The sequence below is a fragment of the Delphinapterus leucas genome, chromosome 1 (assembly GCF_059928025.1).
Source record: "Delphinapterus leucas isolate spDelLeu-1000000601 "Yukka" chromosome 1, BTC_Dleu_Yukka2, whole genome shotgun sequence".
Classification (NCBI taxonomy): Eukaryota; Metazoa; Chordata; class Mammalia; order Artiodactyla; family Monodontidae; genus Delphinapterus; species Delphinapterus leucas.
Window position 1 is genome coordinate 44,681,634 of NC_143129.1, and position 13,314 is coordinate 44,694,947.

General features: G+C 35.3%; 2 protein-coding genes across 4 annotated transcripts in view; both read left to right on the forward strand.

Moving 5' to 3' along the window:
- SYT14 (synaptotagmin 14) overlaps positions 1-13,314 on the forward strand; it is a 244,933-nt gene that overhangs the window by 75,301 nt on the left and 156,318 nt on the right. For all 3 annotated transcript variants that reach the window (XM_022593470.2, XM_089909307.1, XM_089909303.1), the window contains 2 exons: positions 588-752; positions 7,456-7,671. In XM_022593470.2, coding sequence (XP_022449178.1) covers positions 588-752; positions 7,456-7,671 — 381 coding nt within the window. The remainder of the gene's footprint in view (positions 1-587; positions 753-7,455; positions 7,672-13,314) is intronic.
- LOC149750492 (uncharacterized) lies at positions 760-7,368 on the forward strand. Its single transcript, XM_089909333.1, is given in 2 exon segments — positions 760-3,725; positions 3,728-7,368. Coding segments are annotated over 2 exon segments (939 nt in total). The 5' UTR covers positions 760-2,938; the 3' UTR covers positions 3,880-7,368.

Below are 13,314 nucleotides of genomic sequence, written 5' to 3' on the forward strand. Positions count from 1 at the left end.
GGAAGAGGGCAAGCAGAAACAAGGCATGGGGTAATGCATATAGCTGATTCTGAGGCAGTGAGTGGAATCATTTGATTGGAGTGTAATATTGAAAAGAGAGGCTGCAGCTTTCAATGTCAGGAAGTCCAGAATTTGTTTAATAAAAAAAGGCCATTGAAGCTTCTAGAGATAAGAAGAATAATATACATTCTCATAAATTCGATTAAGTGATAGACCTGTGCTTGGGAAATAAGTTTTTCTAATTCTTGTTTTAAAATTTGTGTAATACTTTTCAATGGACTTAAACATATGATAACTGCCTCTTTTAAACATATGATAACTGCCTCTTTTATAGACTCGTCTTTTAAGATTGTACCCACATAATTTATAGGGAAAGTTTTAGAAGATTTTAATACTCTTGAATAAATTGAACAACTCATTAAACTGTGCAATTTGTTTTTCTTATAAACTGAACTGTTGTGAACTATGAAAAATTTTAAATATAATTCAAATAAGGCAGTAATCTAACACATGTATAGGGGTTTCCTTCTTGTTTGTAACTTGAAGAAGAATAAATGCTTACAGCTGTGACTTTTTTTCCCCTCTAGTATCTCCAGAGGCAGTTGGATTTTTGTCAGCTGTTGGGGTGTTTATTATCTTGATGCTGCTCCTTTTTCTCTATATTAATAAGAAGTTCTGTTTTGAAAATGTTGGCGGGTTTCCAGATCTTGGTTCAGGATACAGTACAAAGAAGAATTCACAAGATAAAATTTGTAAGTATCATATCGCTGCTTTCCCTTGTTTGGTCTTTCTGTCTGTACTATTTATTACTTTCTTTAAAAATATATATATATAATAAAAAGCTTGATTTTGACATGTAGTAAACTAACCTTGAGCCACTATTCTGAGAGTAAAAGATGTATTAAGTAAATTATGTTCAGTTATCTTTTTATTGCCCATGAATTGCTATCATAGTGCATAAAGATGAATTGTATACCATCATTGAATGACACTTTTATTTTTCAAATATAAGGTATGCTTTTGAGCCTGTTATATGAACACATATGCTTTAAGAAGAAGGATATATCTTATTACATTTTATGCTTTAATCCATTGTCCAAATAGTTCCCTAGAGAGCTTTTTTCCCATGTCCCTAGAAGGCTTTTGAAAGTATTCACCCTTTATCTTTACATGCTGTTGAATTCTCAGTGATGGATAATTTTATTGTTTGGAGAATGTGGTTTTCCCTGGTAACTTAGTGTATAAAGTCTGATTATGAAAATTAGTGTTCCTCTCCCTCCCTTGGCACCACAGGCATATTATATGACTTAGTGTTACTAGATAGCAGGAAAGATGAGGGCTGTGAAACTGTTCTTTCTCTTATGAAAACATTTTATATTTTAAAATAATTACAAGAGTTCTTTATTTGCTATTTCCAAAGACTGGCTTATGTGAATGATGGCAGGAGTAAGTTGAAAATTGTGAAAGTAAGACATTAATTGAGAAGAATTGTAAGGAACACTAGAAGAGAAACCTTGCTTTTCTTGTCCATGAATATATGCTGAAGAGGTGCTTTTCTCTTATTTCTGATAACTTAAAAAGTGATAGCCTCATTGTTTATGAAAATCTTATTATCGAATTACGTCATGCAGCTTTTGCATTAGGAAACTATAGTACTTTATGTGGTTTTGGTTTGATCAAGTTTAATGTTTCTCCTACGTCACTTCAGTCCTGTTTTTTCATCATTTGTGTAGAATGAACTGGTTAAAGATACCTCTTTTAGCAGCCTCCAGTAATTTTGTGTTTTAGCGTTTTTGGTAAAAATGCTTTTACCCTTTACACTCTTAAAAATTATTGAGGACCCCAAAGAGCTTTTGTTTATGTGAGTTATAGCTATTGGTATGTACCAAATTAGAAGTTAAAGGCTAAGAAAATTTTAAAGTATTTTTTATCGATTTATTTTAAAATACCCAACAATAAGCCTATTACGTGTTAATATAAATGTATTAATTTTAAAAACTATATATTTTCTAAAACCAAAAAAAAAAAGTTTGGTGAGAAGAGTGACATTGTTTTACATTGCAAATCTCTTTAATGACTGGCACAGAAGAAGGAAGCAACTGGATTCTCACATCTGCTTCTGCATTCAGTCTGTCATATGGCCTCTGGAAAATCCAAGTGCTCATTTGTGAGTGAATGAAAATGAAAAGTTACATATTCTCTTACTCTTATTGTAAAAATAGTTTTGACCTTGAGGATCCATTGGAAAGGTCTCGGGGACCTTATTAATTTTTCTGAGGCTGTTTCTTATTCACTTATTAAATAAGAATAATAATATTTACCTCCTAGAGTTATTGTAAGATCAAGTAAGATAAAATTTGTGAATCACAATGCCTTACATGTAATAGCAACTCTGCAAATGTTCACCCTCTGCTCTTCCCTATTCTAACCTCTATGCAAAATTGTTTAGATATGTAAACAAATATATATTTAGGGGAATATATAGGGGAAACCCTTAATATATTTTTTATTTTGAAATGATATTGGTACTTTGTTAATAAGATAGGGTAGTTCCCATACATAGACTATTAATAAATAAACTAAAAAGTACATAATAAAAATCCTTTTTATACTTCTTCTTGCAGGTATAGAATAAAAACTCAATAGTATTTGAGGGGAAAATATTGTCTTGCTGCTGTTATGATAGCTGTGGAGTGGGAAAAAGTCATTACGTTTAAACCAAGTGGTTTGATTTTTTTTTTGAAGCGTCTTTACTTCAACATATTTCTTCCATTGCATAAGCATTTACAGAAAAATTAAAAGATACAATGTGAAATACTGATATTGGGCTAATGAATAGCACCATTTAAGTAAATGTTAAATTCAGACTTGAAAGTGGTTGATTTTTTGAGAAGAGAAAATTCCATTTTTGCACCTTTTAGTAACAAGGAATTAGAAAATGGCATTTTTCAAAAATTTTCAGCAGAATCTGCCTTCAGTGTCCTCTCTGGTGGACACAATCAGTAATGCTGTGGAAGATTTGACCACTGCTGTGGGGGAAGTCAGCTATGCTTTCACTGACTCGGTTGCTGAACAGGTAGCAAGTATGATAAGTGGCTTCCGCCCAGAAGAGGAAAGCCCTGCAGCAACAGAAGCTGTAGATACTTCTAAACGAGAAAATACCACGTTACCAGAAGTCTCTAAAAACACTAATTGTCAGAAAACACAATTCGATTTAGAGCACCAAGCAAATCGAATAAATAGCTATAATACTTCAGTTTCACAAAAGCAAGATCAAGGAATGAATGAAGAAGGAGTATTTAAACATATTAATAATAGGCAACAGACACTATCAAAATATCAAGAAACCGATACTGCTGGTGATTCTTCTTTGAAAGGCCAGATGAGTGATGGTAGGATATCAGTTAGCAAGCAGTATGCAAGGGCTGGATCTGCTTGTCAAGAACTTGAAAGTACTGACAGATATAGAAAATATGGATTAGGAATTTCCAGTAATGGTAAGCATGACCTAAAGGAGGTAAGATTTCAAGAAATGCAAGAAAATTATTTAAAGAAGGCTGAAAAACATATTAAAAGTAAAGGATCCAAAGGGAATAAGTGTTCAGGAAATGAATGTTCTCCAAAAGGTATTTTGGAAAGCAATAGACATATGATACAGAAATCCACTAAGAAAAAAGACATACATCCAGCAGCATCAACTAATTCTAAAGGTAAGTGTTATGGAAAATCAAAGAACAAATAAATCCAACAAAATACTACAAAGTGAAAGGAGACATAAAAACAAAGAAAAACGAAGCCATTTCTGCCAAAAAAGAAACAGCAAAGAGTAAAGATGAAAAATATTCTGAGATAATACCAGAAAAAGGTGAGGTCTCCTAATGTGAGTTTGAGTGATAAAATTTTCTCTTGATTTTTTTACGTTAGGAAAACATCCAAATTTCTAAATTTTTCTATACATGTCTGTATATCTAATTTAAGACTTTCTTGAATCCTCTTACTGGGAGACATTTTTAAAGTCATACAGTTTTTTCTCACAGTCATTTCAAAAGCATTCATGTTATTTGTATACCTCTAATTTAGTTACTGCCCCTGGTCCCTGCATTATTTGGCCAATTTTAAGGGCCTTAATTTTACTTAATGCCCATTTATTTTTCAGTCAGAAATTCTGTGGTTTTCTTAAGTAGTGTGCATACTTTAATTGGAATTTATTTGGTGTGCTACAGTTAGATTTAAAATTTTTATATTTTTGTAACCAACCCTTAAGCCCTTTATACCGTGTTGCTCTTCACATCTTTCCTAGTAAGAATGTACCAAACGTTTTATGTTTTTCCTTGAGAGCAATAGATTTTTATCTTACTGAATAACATGCTTCAGGATATGTATCTATTCATTTAGCCATACATTAAGAGTTTTATATGACATACGTTTCCAATGTATATACATGAACAATCTATTATTATTCATGAGTTCTCTGTGTAGAATTAAGATTCCAACTAAGCAGTTACAGTTTTCATCCACAATATTTGTGACAATTTTTAAAACAATTAGCTGGCAGTTACTTGGTTTTGGTTGCAGAATTGCTTCATATCGCTAGTTAGCACACCTGGTTATCCTCTAGTCATTTTCATTAATTGCCGATCTGATCACAAGGCCAGAAGTACGCTGGCTTTTATTTATAAAAGATACATACAGAATTTTTATGTATATTTACATTCTCATAAAATAACCAAAATACTGAGTAGCAGTGGAAGTGAAGAAGACTGTTTCAGTTCTGCTACATGACTTTGTGCATAATAGGGTCTGCTATTTATCAATTATATGAATGTTTTTTAAATGATATAATAGAGGCTGATCCAGGATGGATGAGCTAAGTAAAAAGGAATGCCAATTTTTGGAAATACCTCCATTTTGAAGTCTATTCTTGTAGCAGTTTTTTGAATGTCAGATTCAGTGTTTTTTTGGTAGCCTTGGTTTAGTTTTGGTAGCCTTATTACTTGAAGTAGCAAAAATCAAAAGAAATAAAATTAAGAAGAATAGTTTACATATTATTTTATTCATAAAATAACAGTAGAATGGATGCTAGTAATAAATACTGCAGTAGCAATACAGAATTTTAAATTTTGTTTTGATTTGTTTTCATTAAGAAACATGTGCTACCTAAAAGAAATCAAATATTTCTGAAGTATTCTAGATTATAGTCAGTACTAAACTGAAACATGTTATGTTCTAAAACCGTTTTGAAAATCATTTGACCCATATGGATTGTCCCTTCATTAGCTGAGCTATAATGTTGCTAGTACCTGTGTCCTAGGTTCTGACAGAGCTTACAAGGTATAATAAGAGGAAGAAGAGTTTCCTTCTCTGTTCCTGAATGCAGGGCTACTTTAGGTAATATTTTGTAGCAGGTGAATTTCTAGTTACCCTCCTCAGAACTCTCCTGCTGCCTTAAGACCACCACCATGGTATCCCACAAGTGCTAAACCCTGGGAGTCAGAATGCCTAGGTTCTAGACTAGATCTGCCATCTCAGCAGATGCCACCTCTGTCCAATAGAACTTTCTGCAGTGATGGAAAAGTTCTACATATCCGTATTGCTTCATACAGTAACCACTGTCTGCATGTAGCTATTGAGCACTTGAAACGTGGTTAGTAGCACTGGAGAACTAGATTTTAAATTTTATTATTTCTACTTAGTTTAAATAGCGGCATGCGGTTGGTGACTACTGGATTGGACAGTGCAGAATATAACATCAGTCATAGTTTCACCCTTTGATGGTTTTATTTTGCTGAATTAAAAAGCAGGACTTAGACTAGTGACGTCCAAGCTCCCTCACTTCTAACTGGAAACATTCCATTTCTATCCCATGTTTTAAAATTACTCATTCTGTGTCTCCCCACCTGAATTTCAAACATTGATTTGTCTACTGCAGATGATCTTGGCTGAGTATAATGAGAGAAATATCTAGACTGCACTAATAAATTCTGACTGCTATGGTCTCTTTATCCTCCTAGAGTTGTTTTATAATTCTGAGAAGGTTGCATCATGGTCTGAATGAATCTCAACATGATGCAGTTTCAAAATTTTTACCTTAAAAAAATGGTAATAACTAGTGCTTTTTTTTTTTTTTTTTTTTTTTTTGCGGTACACGGGCCTCTCACCGCCGTGGCCTCTCCCACTGTGGAGCGCAGGCTCCGCGGCCGTGGCTCACGGGCCCAGCCGCTCCGCGGCACGTGGGATCCTCCCGGACCGGGGCACGAACCCGCGTCCCCTGCATCGGCAGGCGGACCCCCGACCACTGCGCCACCAGGGAAGCCCCAATAGTGCTTTTTAAAATAATATAAAATTAATTAATTTACCTTCTGAAAAATTTATTTGAAATTTGGGTATATTTAAGTAGAATTTTCATAGTAAGTCTGCCTTTCACAGATAGTGTGTTAAGCTTGGTGTATATGCTTCCAGACGTTTTTGTATGTACGTGTAAACTTATACTGCATGTATGTGTGTATATGTTGCATGTAGGCATACGTATGTTAATCTCTTTTCTTCTCTTTTCTCTTAACATGAGAAAAGCTTCTCTTTTCTCTTAACATGATGTGGTAGTTATTCTTTCCCTGTGAGTACTTGTAAGTTCACCTCCTCATTTTTAATGACTGTATAGGATATCATTGCATAGATGTATCATAATTTACTTAACCAAGGCTCAGCGATGCACATTTAGCTCATATTTTATTTTTGTTTTCCCTTGCTGTTAAACACAGTGCAGTAAATTTTCTCAAATGCATATCATTGCTCACTTGTTAATTATTTTCTCAGGCTGAATTCTTAGAAATGGAATCGGTAAATTCCTAGAAATGGGTCAAAGACTATGCAGATTAGAAAGTTTGATATGTATAGCCAGATTGCTCTCTAGAAAAGTTGTACCGCTTATAATTCCATCAATAGTGTATGTCTGTCCATTTCTTTGTTCTGCTTCTAACACTGAGCGTCATCAGTTACGAAAATTTTGACTAAGATGATAACCAGAAACGTCTCTTGTAGCATGAATTATTTGAATCAGGTCCATATGTATTGGCAATACTTAAAACTTCCTTTGTGTGCTACTGATGCTTTAAAAATAATTGTGTAAGATGGAGAGCCTTATTACTCTGTTTACCTGTACCGTGGTTGGAAAATCCCTATGACTAATATTATTTATATAATTCAAATGTACAAGTCAGTTTTTTCTATTAAAACATAAAAATCTAAAGCTTGGGCTTCTTAAATGAAAAACTATTTTTTCTAAAGCTGAAAATTCAGATTGTGTGTATGTGTATATATATGTTTATATATATATATCTGTGTGCGTATGAATATATGTGATACATATATAAGCATGTAACATGTATGTAACTATAGCACATTCGCTACATTTTATTGCGTTATATTTTGATCTGCGCTCCTTGTCGTTCCAAATAGACAACTCCTACATTGACAAAGATGAGCATGGTTCATCCTCTGAAAGTGAAGATGAAGCACTGGGTAAATATCATGAGGCCTTATCCAGAACACACAATTCCAGACTACCATTGGCAGATTCTAGACAAAAGAGCTATACTTGGGAAACGAGACAGAAATATAGCCCTCTCTCTGCAGAGTATGATGGATACAGTAGCGAAGCGTCAATAGATGAAGGTAAGACAGGTTACGTTTTTGTTTTTCTTTTTTACACTCTAGTATTTGATTATTTGTTTCTAAAACTCTAGGTGTCTGTGGTTGTACAATAAATAAGAGATAGCATATATGGTAGGGTCACATTTCTGGGAATATAATTCGTTCAAATTCAAATCTTTGGGCTCCAGCCAAAAACCAAAACTAAAACCACAACACCCAAAAGCAAAACACCAAGTAATTTAAATACAGTGGTAATTCTAGCTCTCTTTTCATAATGAACATATGCCTAGCAATCGTGAGATGGGAAGTGTGAATCGGCTGTTGTCTCACATGGAATCAGTCCTAAATACCTGTTACAGGAACTGATATGGTCTAAGAATCTCACAGTGTTGAATATGATTCTAGTGTGTAAATGAGTGCTTTTTCATTCAGTATGGGCCCTAACACGAGCCAGATACTTCATGTGGCATGAAGCAGAAGGAGTGGTGATCTCTTCCATGTAGGAGGAAAAACTGTCTGAGATAGATTTATTGAGAGCCAGTACTGTATAGTACGAGACTCTAAGGGAAATTTAAGGAATTTTCAAGGATTTTTTGGTCCCCTGTTGATTTTTGCCTCATGTGCCGACATTGACATTAGAAGTCAACCTATGTAGAAGATACAGGTCCACTCTCAAGTGTTTTTATATCTTTCTAAAAGAGAAATAAAAAAGGTTTTACCTTTTTTACCGAAAGCATTTTTATTTCCACATCTAAGTAAGTTGTTTGTGTGATTGATACAATGTGTGACTACTCCTAGTAATTATTATATTTATGCCCAGATACGAAGAAAAGAGCAATATATTTTAAATAGCATTTTTATTATTATATCAAACACAAACTAACCTTAATATTGTAGCTGTGGTTTGTGTTTTGGGGCCTATTACTATTGATGACTTACTCTGGCACATACAGCTGTCAAAGGAGTTAAATTTTTGTATTTGGCTTTGTGCTAACTAAAGATTGATATACCTCCCTTTTACTTCTGCTAGTACATAGTACAGTAAGAAGTTAATCAAATATGGAAGGCTCATTATGAGATGCTAGGAAAGAAATAAAAAATATTAGACATGGACTCTACCCTCAAAATTACCTTTCTTAGTACTAGAGAAAATAAGACATGTGCTTACAAAGATAACTAAATAATGTAAACCCTGGCTCATGAAGAGTAGAGCAGAAAGAGAATGGGTCTTGAAGCCTGATCCTTGTTCACCTTCTGGCCCTGTGACTTACCGTATTAGCGGCGAAACCTTGGGCAGTGTACTTAATGGGCAGTGTACTTGATAGTTTCTAGGTTTGTTTCATTGCCTCTAAGTGTGAATAATACCTTGCTGATAGGGTTGTCATGGACATTAAATGGTATGTGTGGTGTTTTTAGCATAGCGTCTGGGGCCTGACAGGTAAGTCATCAGTAAATGGTAGTCATAGTTACGGGTGGTGAAGCATTGATGGTGATGATAGTGAGCAGCTGCTAGCAAGCCCTGAGTGTGTAGTCTGTGACCCTAGACACTTCCCTTTCTGCAGCTTCAGTTTAGGGTTTTATTTTTCCCTGCTCACTCCCTCTTCTGCCTCTCTGCTGGCTTGATTGCTTCTTCCTTGTAGTCCTGTTATTCTCGCGTGGCTCAACAATCTGTGGGAAAAGGCGTGAAGAGAGAAGCATAATCTCAGTGGCTCTTCTGTTCCTGCCCTCACCTCTGGAATCACCTTCTCATTGCATTTCACCTATATATTTAGGACCCACTTGTACTTTTCTACCATTTCTACCCTGAATCATTTGATAAAGCACCCAGGGTAGATTGATTTTAGGCATTCTGAAATTATTTATTTCATAAACATTTGTTGAAAGTTTTTTTATGTGCCATACTAGATCCTGTGGATGTAAAGATGAATAAAAACAAGCTTGTTTTAAAGAGCGCACAGACTGGAGGAGGATGACCAGTGAGTACATGTGTAATGTAGTGTGTTAAGAGGTCTGCTAGTTACATGAACAACGTAATGTAGAAATACAGAGGAGGAGGACTGAGACTTTGTTTGGGAGGTGGCGAAAGGGGGTCTGATGTATGATGCAGTCTTCACAGGATAGGTGAACTAGACTTGAGGGAGAACTGTTCAACCACCATGTAATAGTAATTGCAGGAAAGCAGAAGACAGTGTGTTTCAGTGTCTTTAACCTAGGATCTGTGCTGAATGCCATGCTCAGGAGTTTGGATGTTGTCTTATAGGGAATGTAGAACGCTGGAAGGTTTTTAAGTTGGATAGTGTGGCACTTTTAGGTCAGTGTGTTTAAGAAAGATTATTTAACTACTGTAACAGAAGATGAATTGGAGGTAGGAGCTACTGGAGGCAAAAGGACTGGTTAGATAAACAGTGATGAGATCCTCATTAGCAATGTTAATTGAGGGACAAAGAATTTGTAGATTGAGGGGTGGTCTCAGTATATCCTGGTGAGTGACTGAACCTATGAAATGAGTAAGGAATTAAGATTGTTTAATTAGTTTAGAAAGCATAAGAGAAGTAAGTTTGTGGGAGGGAGATAATTTAGTTTCAGTCGTGCTGAATTTGAGGTGTCTGTGGAATATCCAGGTAGAGATGGATATCCTTGTTGTTAAAATACTGTCATTGGGATTTAGGATGGGGAGATGATCAAGTGGTAATGTAAGATAACAGTAGACTAGGAGGATAGTTTTTTGTATCATAGATTATTGCTAATTGAAAAATCAGAGATTGCTGTGAGTGCAAAATACACTCAACAGCAATCAGTGGAGTTGGGGAAGAATAGGAAAACTTGATTAGAGAGGGAGATTTCAGAGCTCCAGATTTTAGAGAAAAGCCATTTCAAGTGATAGTAAGTTCTGAACATGCCCACAGGCAAAGATGCAGAAGTACGTATAAAATGCTAAAAAGTTTTAAGGAAGAGAGTGAATTACCTTCCATTGGGGAAGATGTGAGAGAACATCCATGAAAATGGCAATTGGGTTCAGCTTTGAAGAATGGGTATAAAGTTGAAAAGAATAAGCAGAGGTATTTTAGATAGAGGGAGGTTCATAAACGCCAGAATACGCAGTGGTAAAATGTAGGGACTATTTCAGGACAAGAGAAAAGTCCTCTTGGCTCTAACATAGGTGTATGTATGTATATGTGTGTGTGTGTATGTGTGTATATAAATATATATATGTATATGTATCAGTATATCAGTATATATACTGTATATCAGTATATACACACACACACATATATATATATGTAAAATAAAAAGGAAAGAGGTGAGGTCTAAAGCCTGGAGTGCCTCACTGAGTACAAGTTTGGATTTAATTTGTTAACCAGTGAAAACTCACTAAAAGTTTTTCACCGAGGAAGCGTGACCAGGGATGTGCTTTAGAAAGAGTAATGTAGCAACAGGAAGGCTATAGGAAAAGACACCAATTAAGGAGGTCTTTGGAGTCGTCTATGTGGGAAATGGTAAAAATCTGAATTGAAGTAGTGGCAAGAGGAATATAGGAGGATAGGAGAAACATTACAGAGGTGCAATTTACTGGATTTAGGAACTAAATGTATTTGGAACATTAGAAAGAAGGAAGGAAGTGTCAAAGATGACGCTAGTTTCCGGCAAGTATGACTAGGAAAATGATGAGGTCATTAATATAAATAAGAAATCCAGAGAGGGATGGTTTCTTCTTGGATTAGTGGGTTGGGGTGGAAGATAAAAGCGGTTTTGTGTATATGGTAAGGCAGAATATTTAGGCAACTGGAAATGGCTGTGGATCTTGAAATCATGAATGGAGTTTGGGAGAAGGTTTTTTCAGATTGTATATACTTAGAGAATAGGAACCAAGGGAAGGGATTAAATTGTTGAGGGAGAATGTATGGAGAGAAAAGAGTCATTTCCTTTCATTAACAGAGAATTAAAGATGTCACTTAAACGGAGAAGAGAAAGTAACAACCATAAAGTGGGGAATCAGGAGGATGTTGCATTTCATCAGACACGGAAGGAGAGTTTTGAATGCTACACCACAGAGAAACTGGGGAGGATGAGAATTCAGACAAGCCCCTTTGTCCAGTAGAAGATGATCAGTTACTTTCAGTGTACAGTTTAGTAATGTAGAATCATACATGAGATTGAAGGTGGTTAGGAGAGAATACGTGGAAGAGAGTGTACATTTGCTGCCTGCACTTTCATACCGCTTGTTCTGTATCAACTTTCAGAGTCAAGAAAGAGAGGTAGTTGAAGGGGTTCACCTTCTCCCTCCAAGCCAACAATAGTAACCCTCCTCTGGTATATATTTGGGAAGGATGGGAATTTGCTTCTAATACACATTTGAGTCTCTGTCAGGTGGTTGTGCCTCTGCATAGTTGACTCAGGAGAAGTACTGCTCACTTCATGTCCGGTCACCTAAGAGGGCTACTGAGTATAGTTCTCTTATAGGATTTGGTTCATTCTCCTGAGGTACAAGGAAAGGGATCAGTAGAGTAGGTTATGCTTCTCTTTACTGCTCTGACCCTTTATTCTGCATACTATTCTGCAGGTTTATGAAGGTAACACTTGACTAATGTGGGTTGAGGTGACTAAAGGGAATTATAAGGTAGAAGGAAAAATATTTTTAAATGTACATTTTTTACATGACATATTGTTACCTCATTAGGGCTGGTAAAGAACCATTACCCCATTTCTCAAACTCTGAATAATTCTAGTAGAGAAGCTTTGGAACAGCCAATATTGGAAATATCTACAAGAGTAGAGAGGGTCAGGGAGGTCCTGGATAGGGATTAGGAGGACCAGTGCAAGAGAACTTTCTGATCAAGTAGGGAGAACTACCATTCATTGAGTCAGTGTGCCTGACTCTGATAGTTTCTGTACACATTGTTATGCTTAGGCTTCACTGCAACACATTGTGGTAGATAAGATTATTTCCATTTTACAGAAGTGAGAGGAGATTTTTAGATCAAATAAGTAATTTTTAACCTAAGGTCACACAGTAAGTTTATAAAGGCTGTACTTGTCAAGTCCACTGCAAAAATGAATGATGCTTTAGCTTCTGTTTGGTCATCACTGCTGCTTTAGTGTCCTCCCTAAGTCTCTTTCATTCATAATTAACCCCTTCAGTTGGGTCCTTTAGAGCAGTTTATATATTATAAATCTGAAATACAGACACTGTAGAAAAAGTAAGAAAATATTATGGCCTCTATTTGTTGATCATATTTTCTCCTCTAGGTGGCCATGTTAATCTTCCATTTTTTGGAATACAAAAGGGGATAATATCTATAAGAAATTTTTCTAGGAAAAATAAACATTAAAATAATTTATCAAATTTCTTTGTTCACAATTTTATTTTACTTTGTTGTCCTTAAAATTAAGCAGATTTTCTGATAATCCTCTTATTCTAAAAAAGGCCTAAGAGTTAGATAGTAGGTTGTGATATCTTGTTTAAGTTGGTAAGATAGAACAACCTTTGAAATTCCATTCATGCTATTTAGTACTTTCCATTTTTATATTAGATAGGAGAAGCCTATTAGATTTTATATAAACAAACTTAGTGTAAAATTATTAGAATGTCTCTGTTATTTATAGCTTTTCATTCTCAGTTCACCATAGAGATTACCAAGCTATATTTACATGTGGGGGCATAGC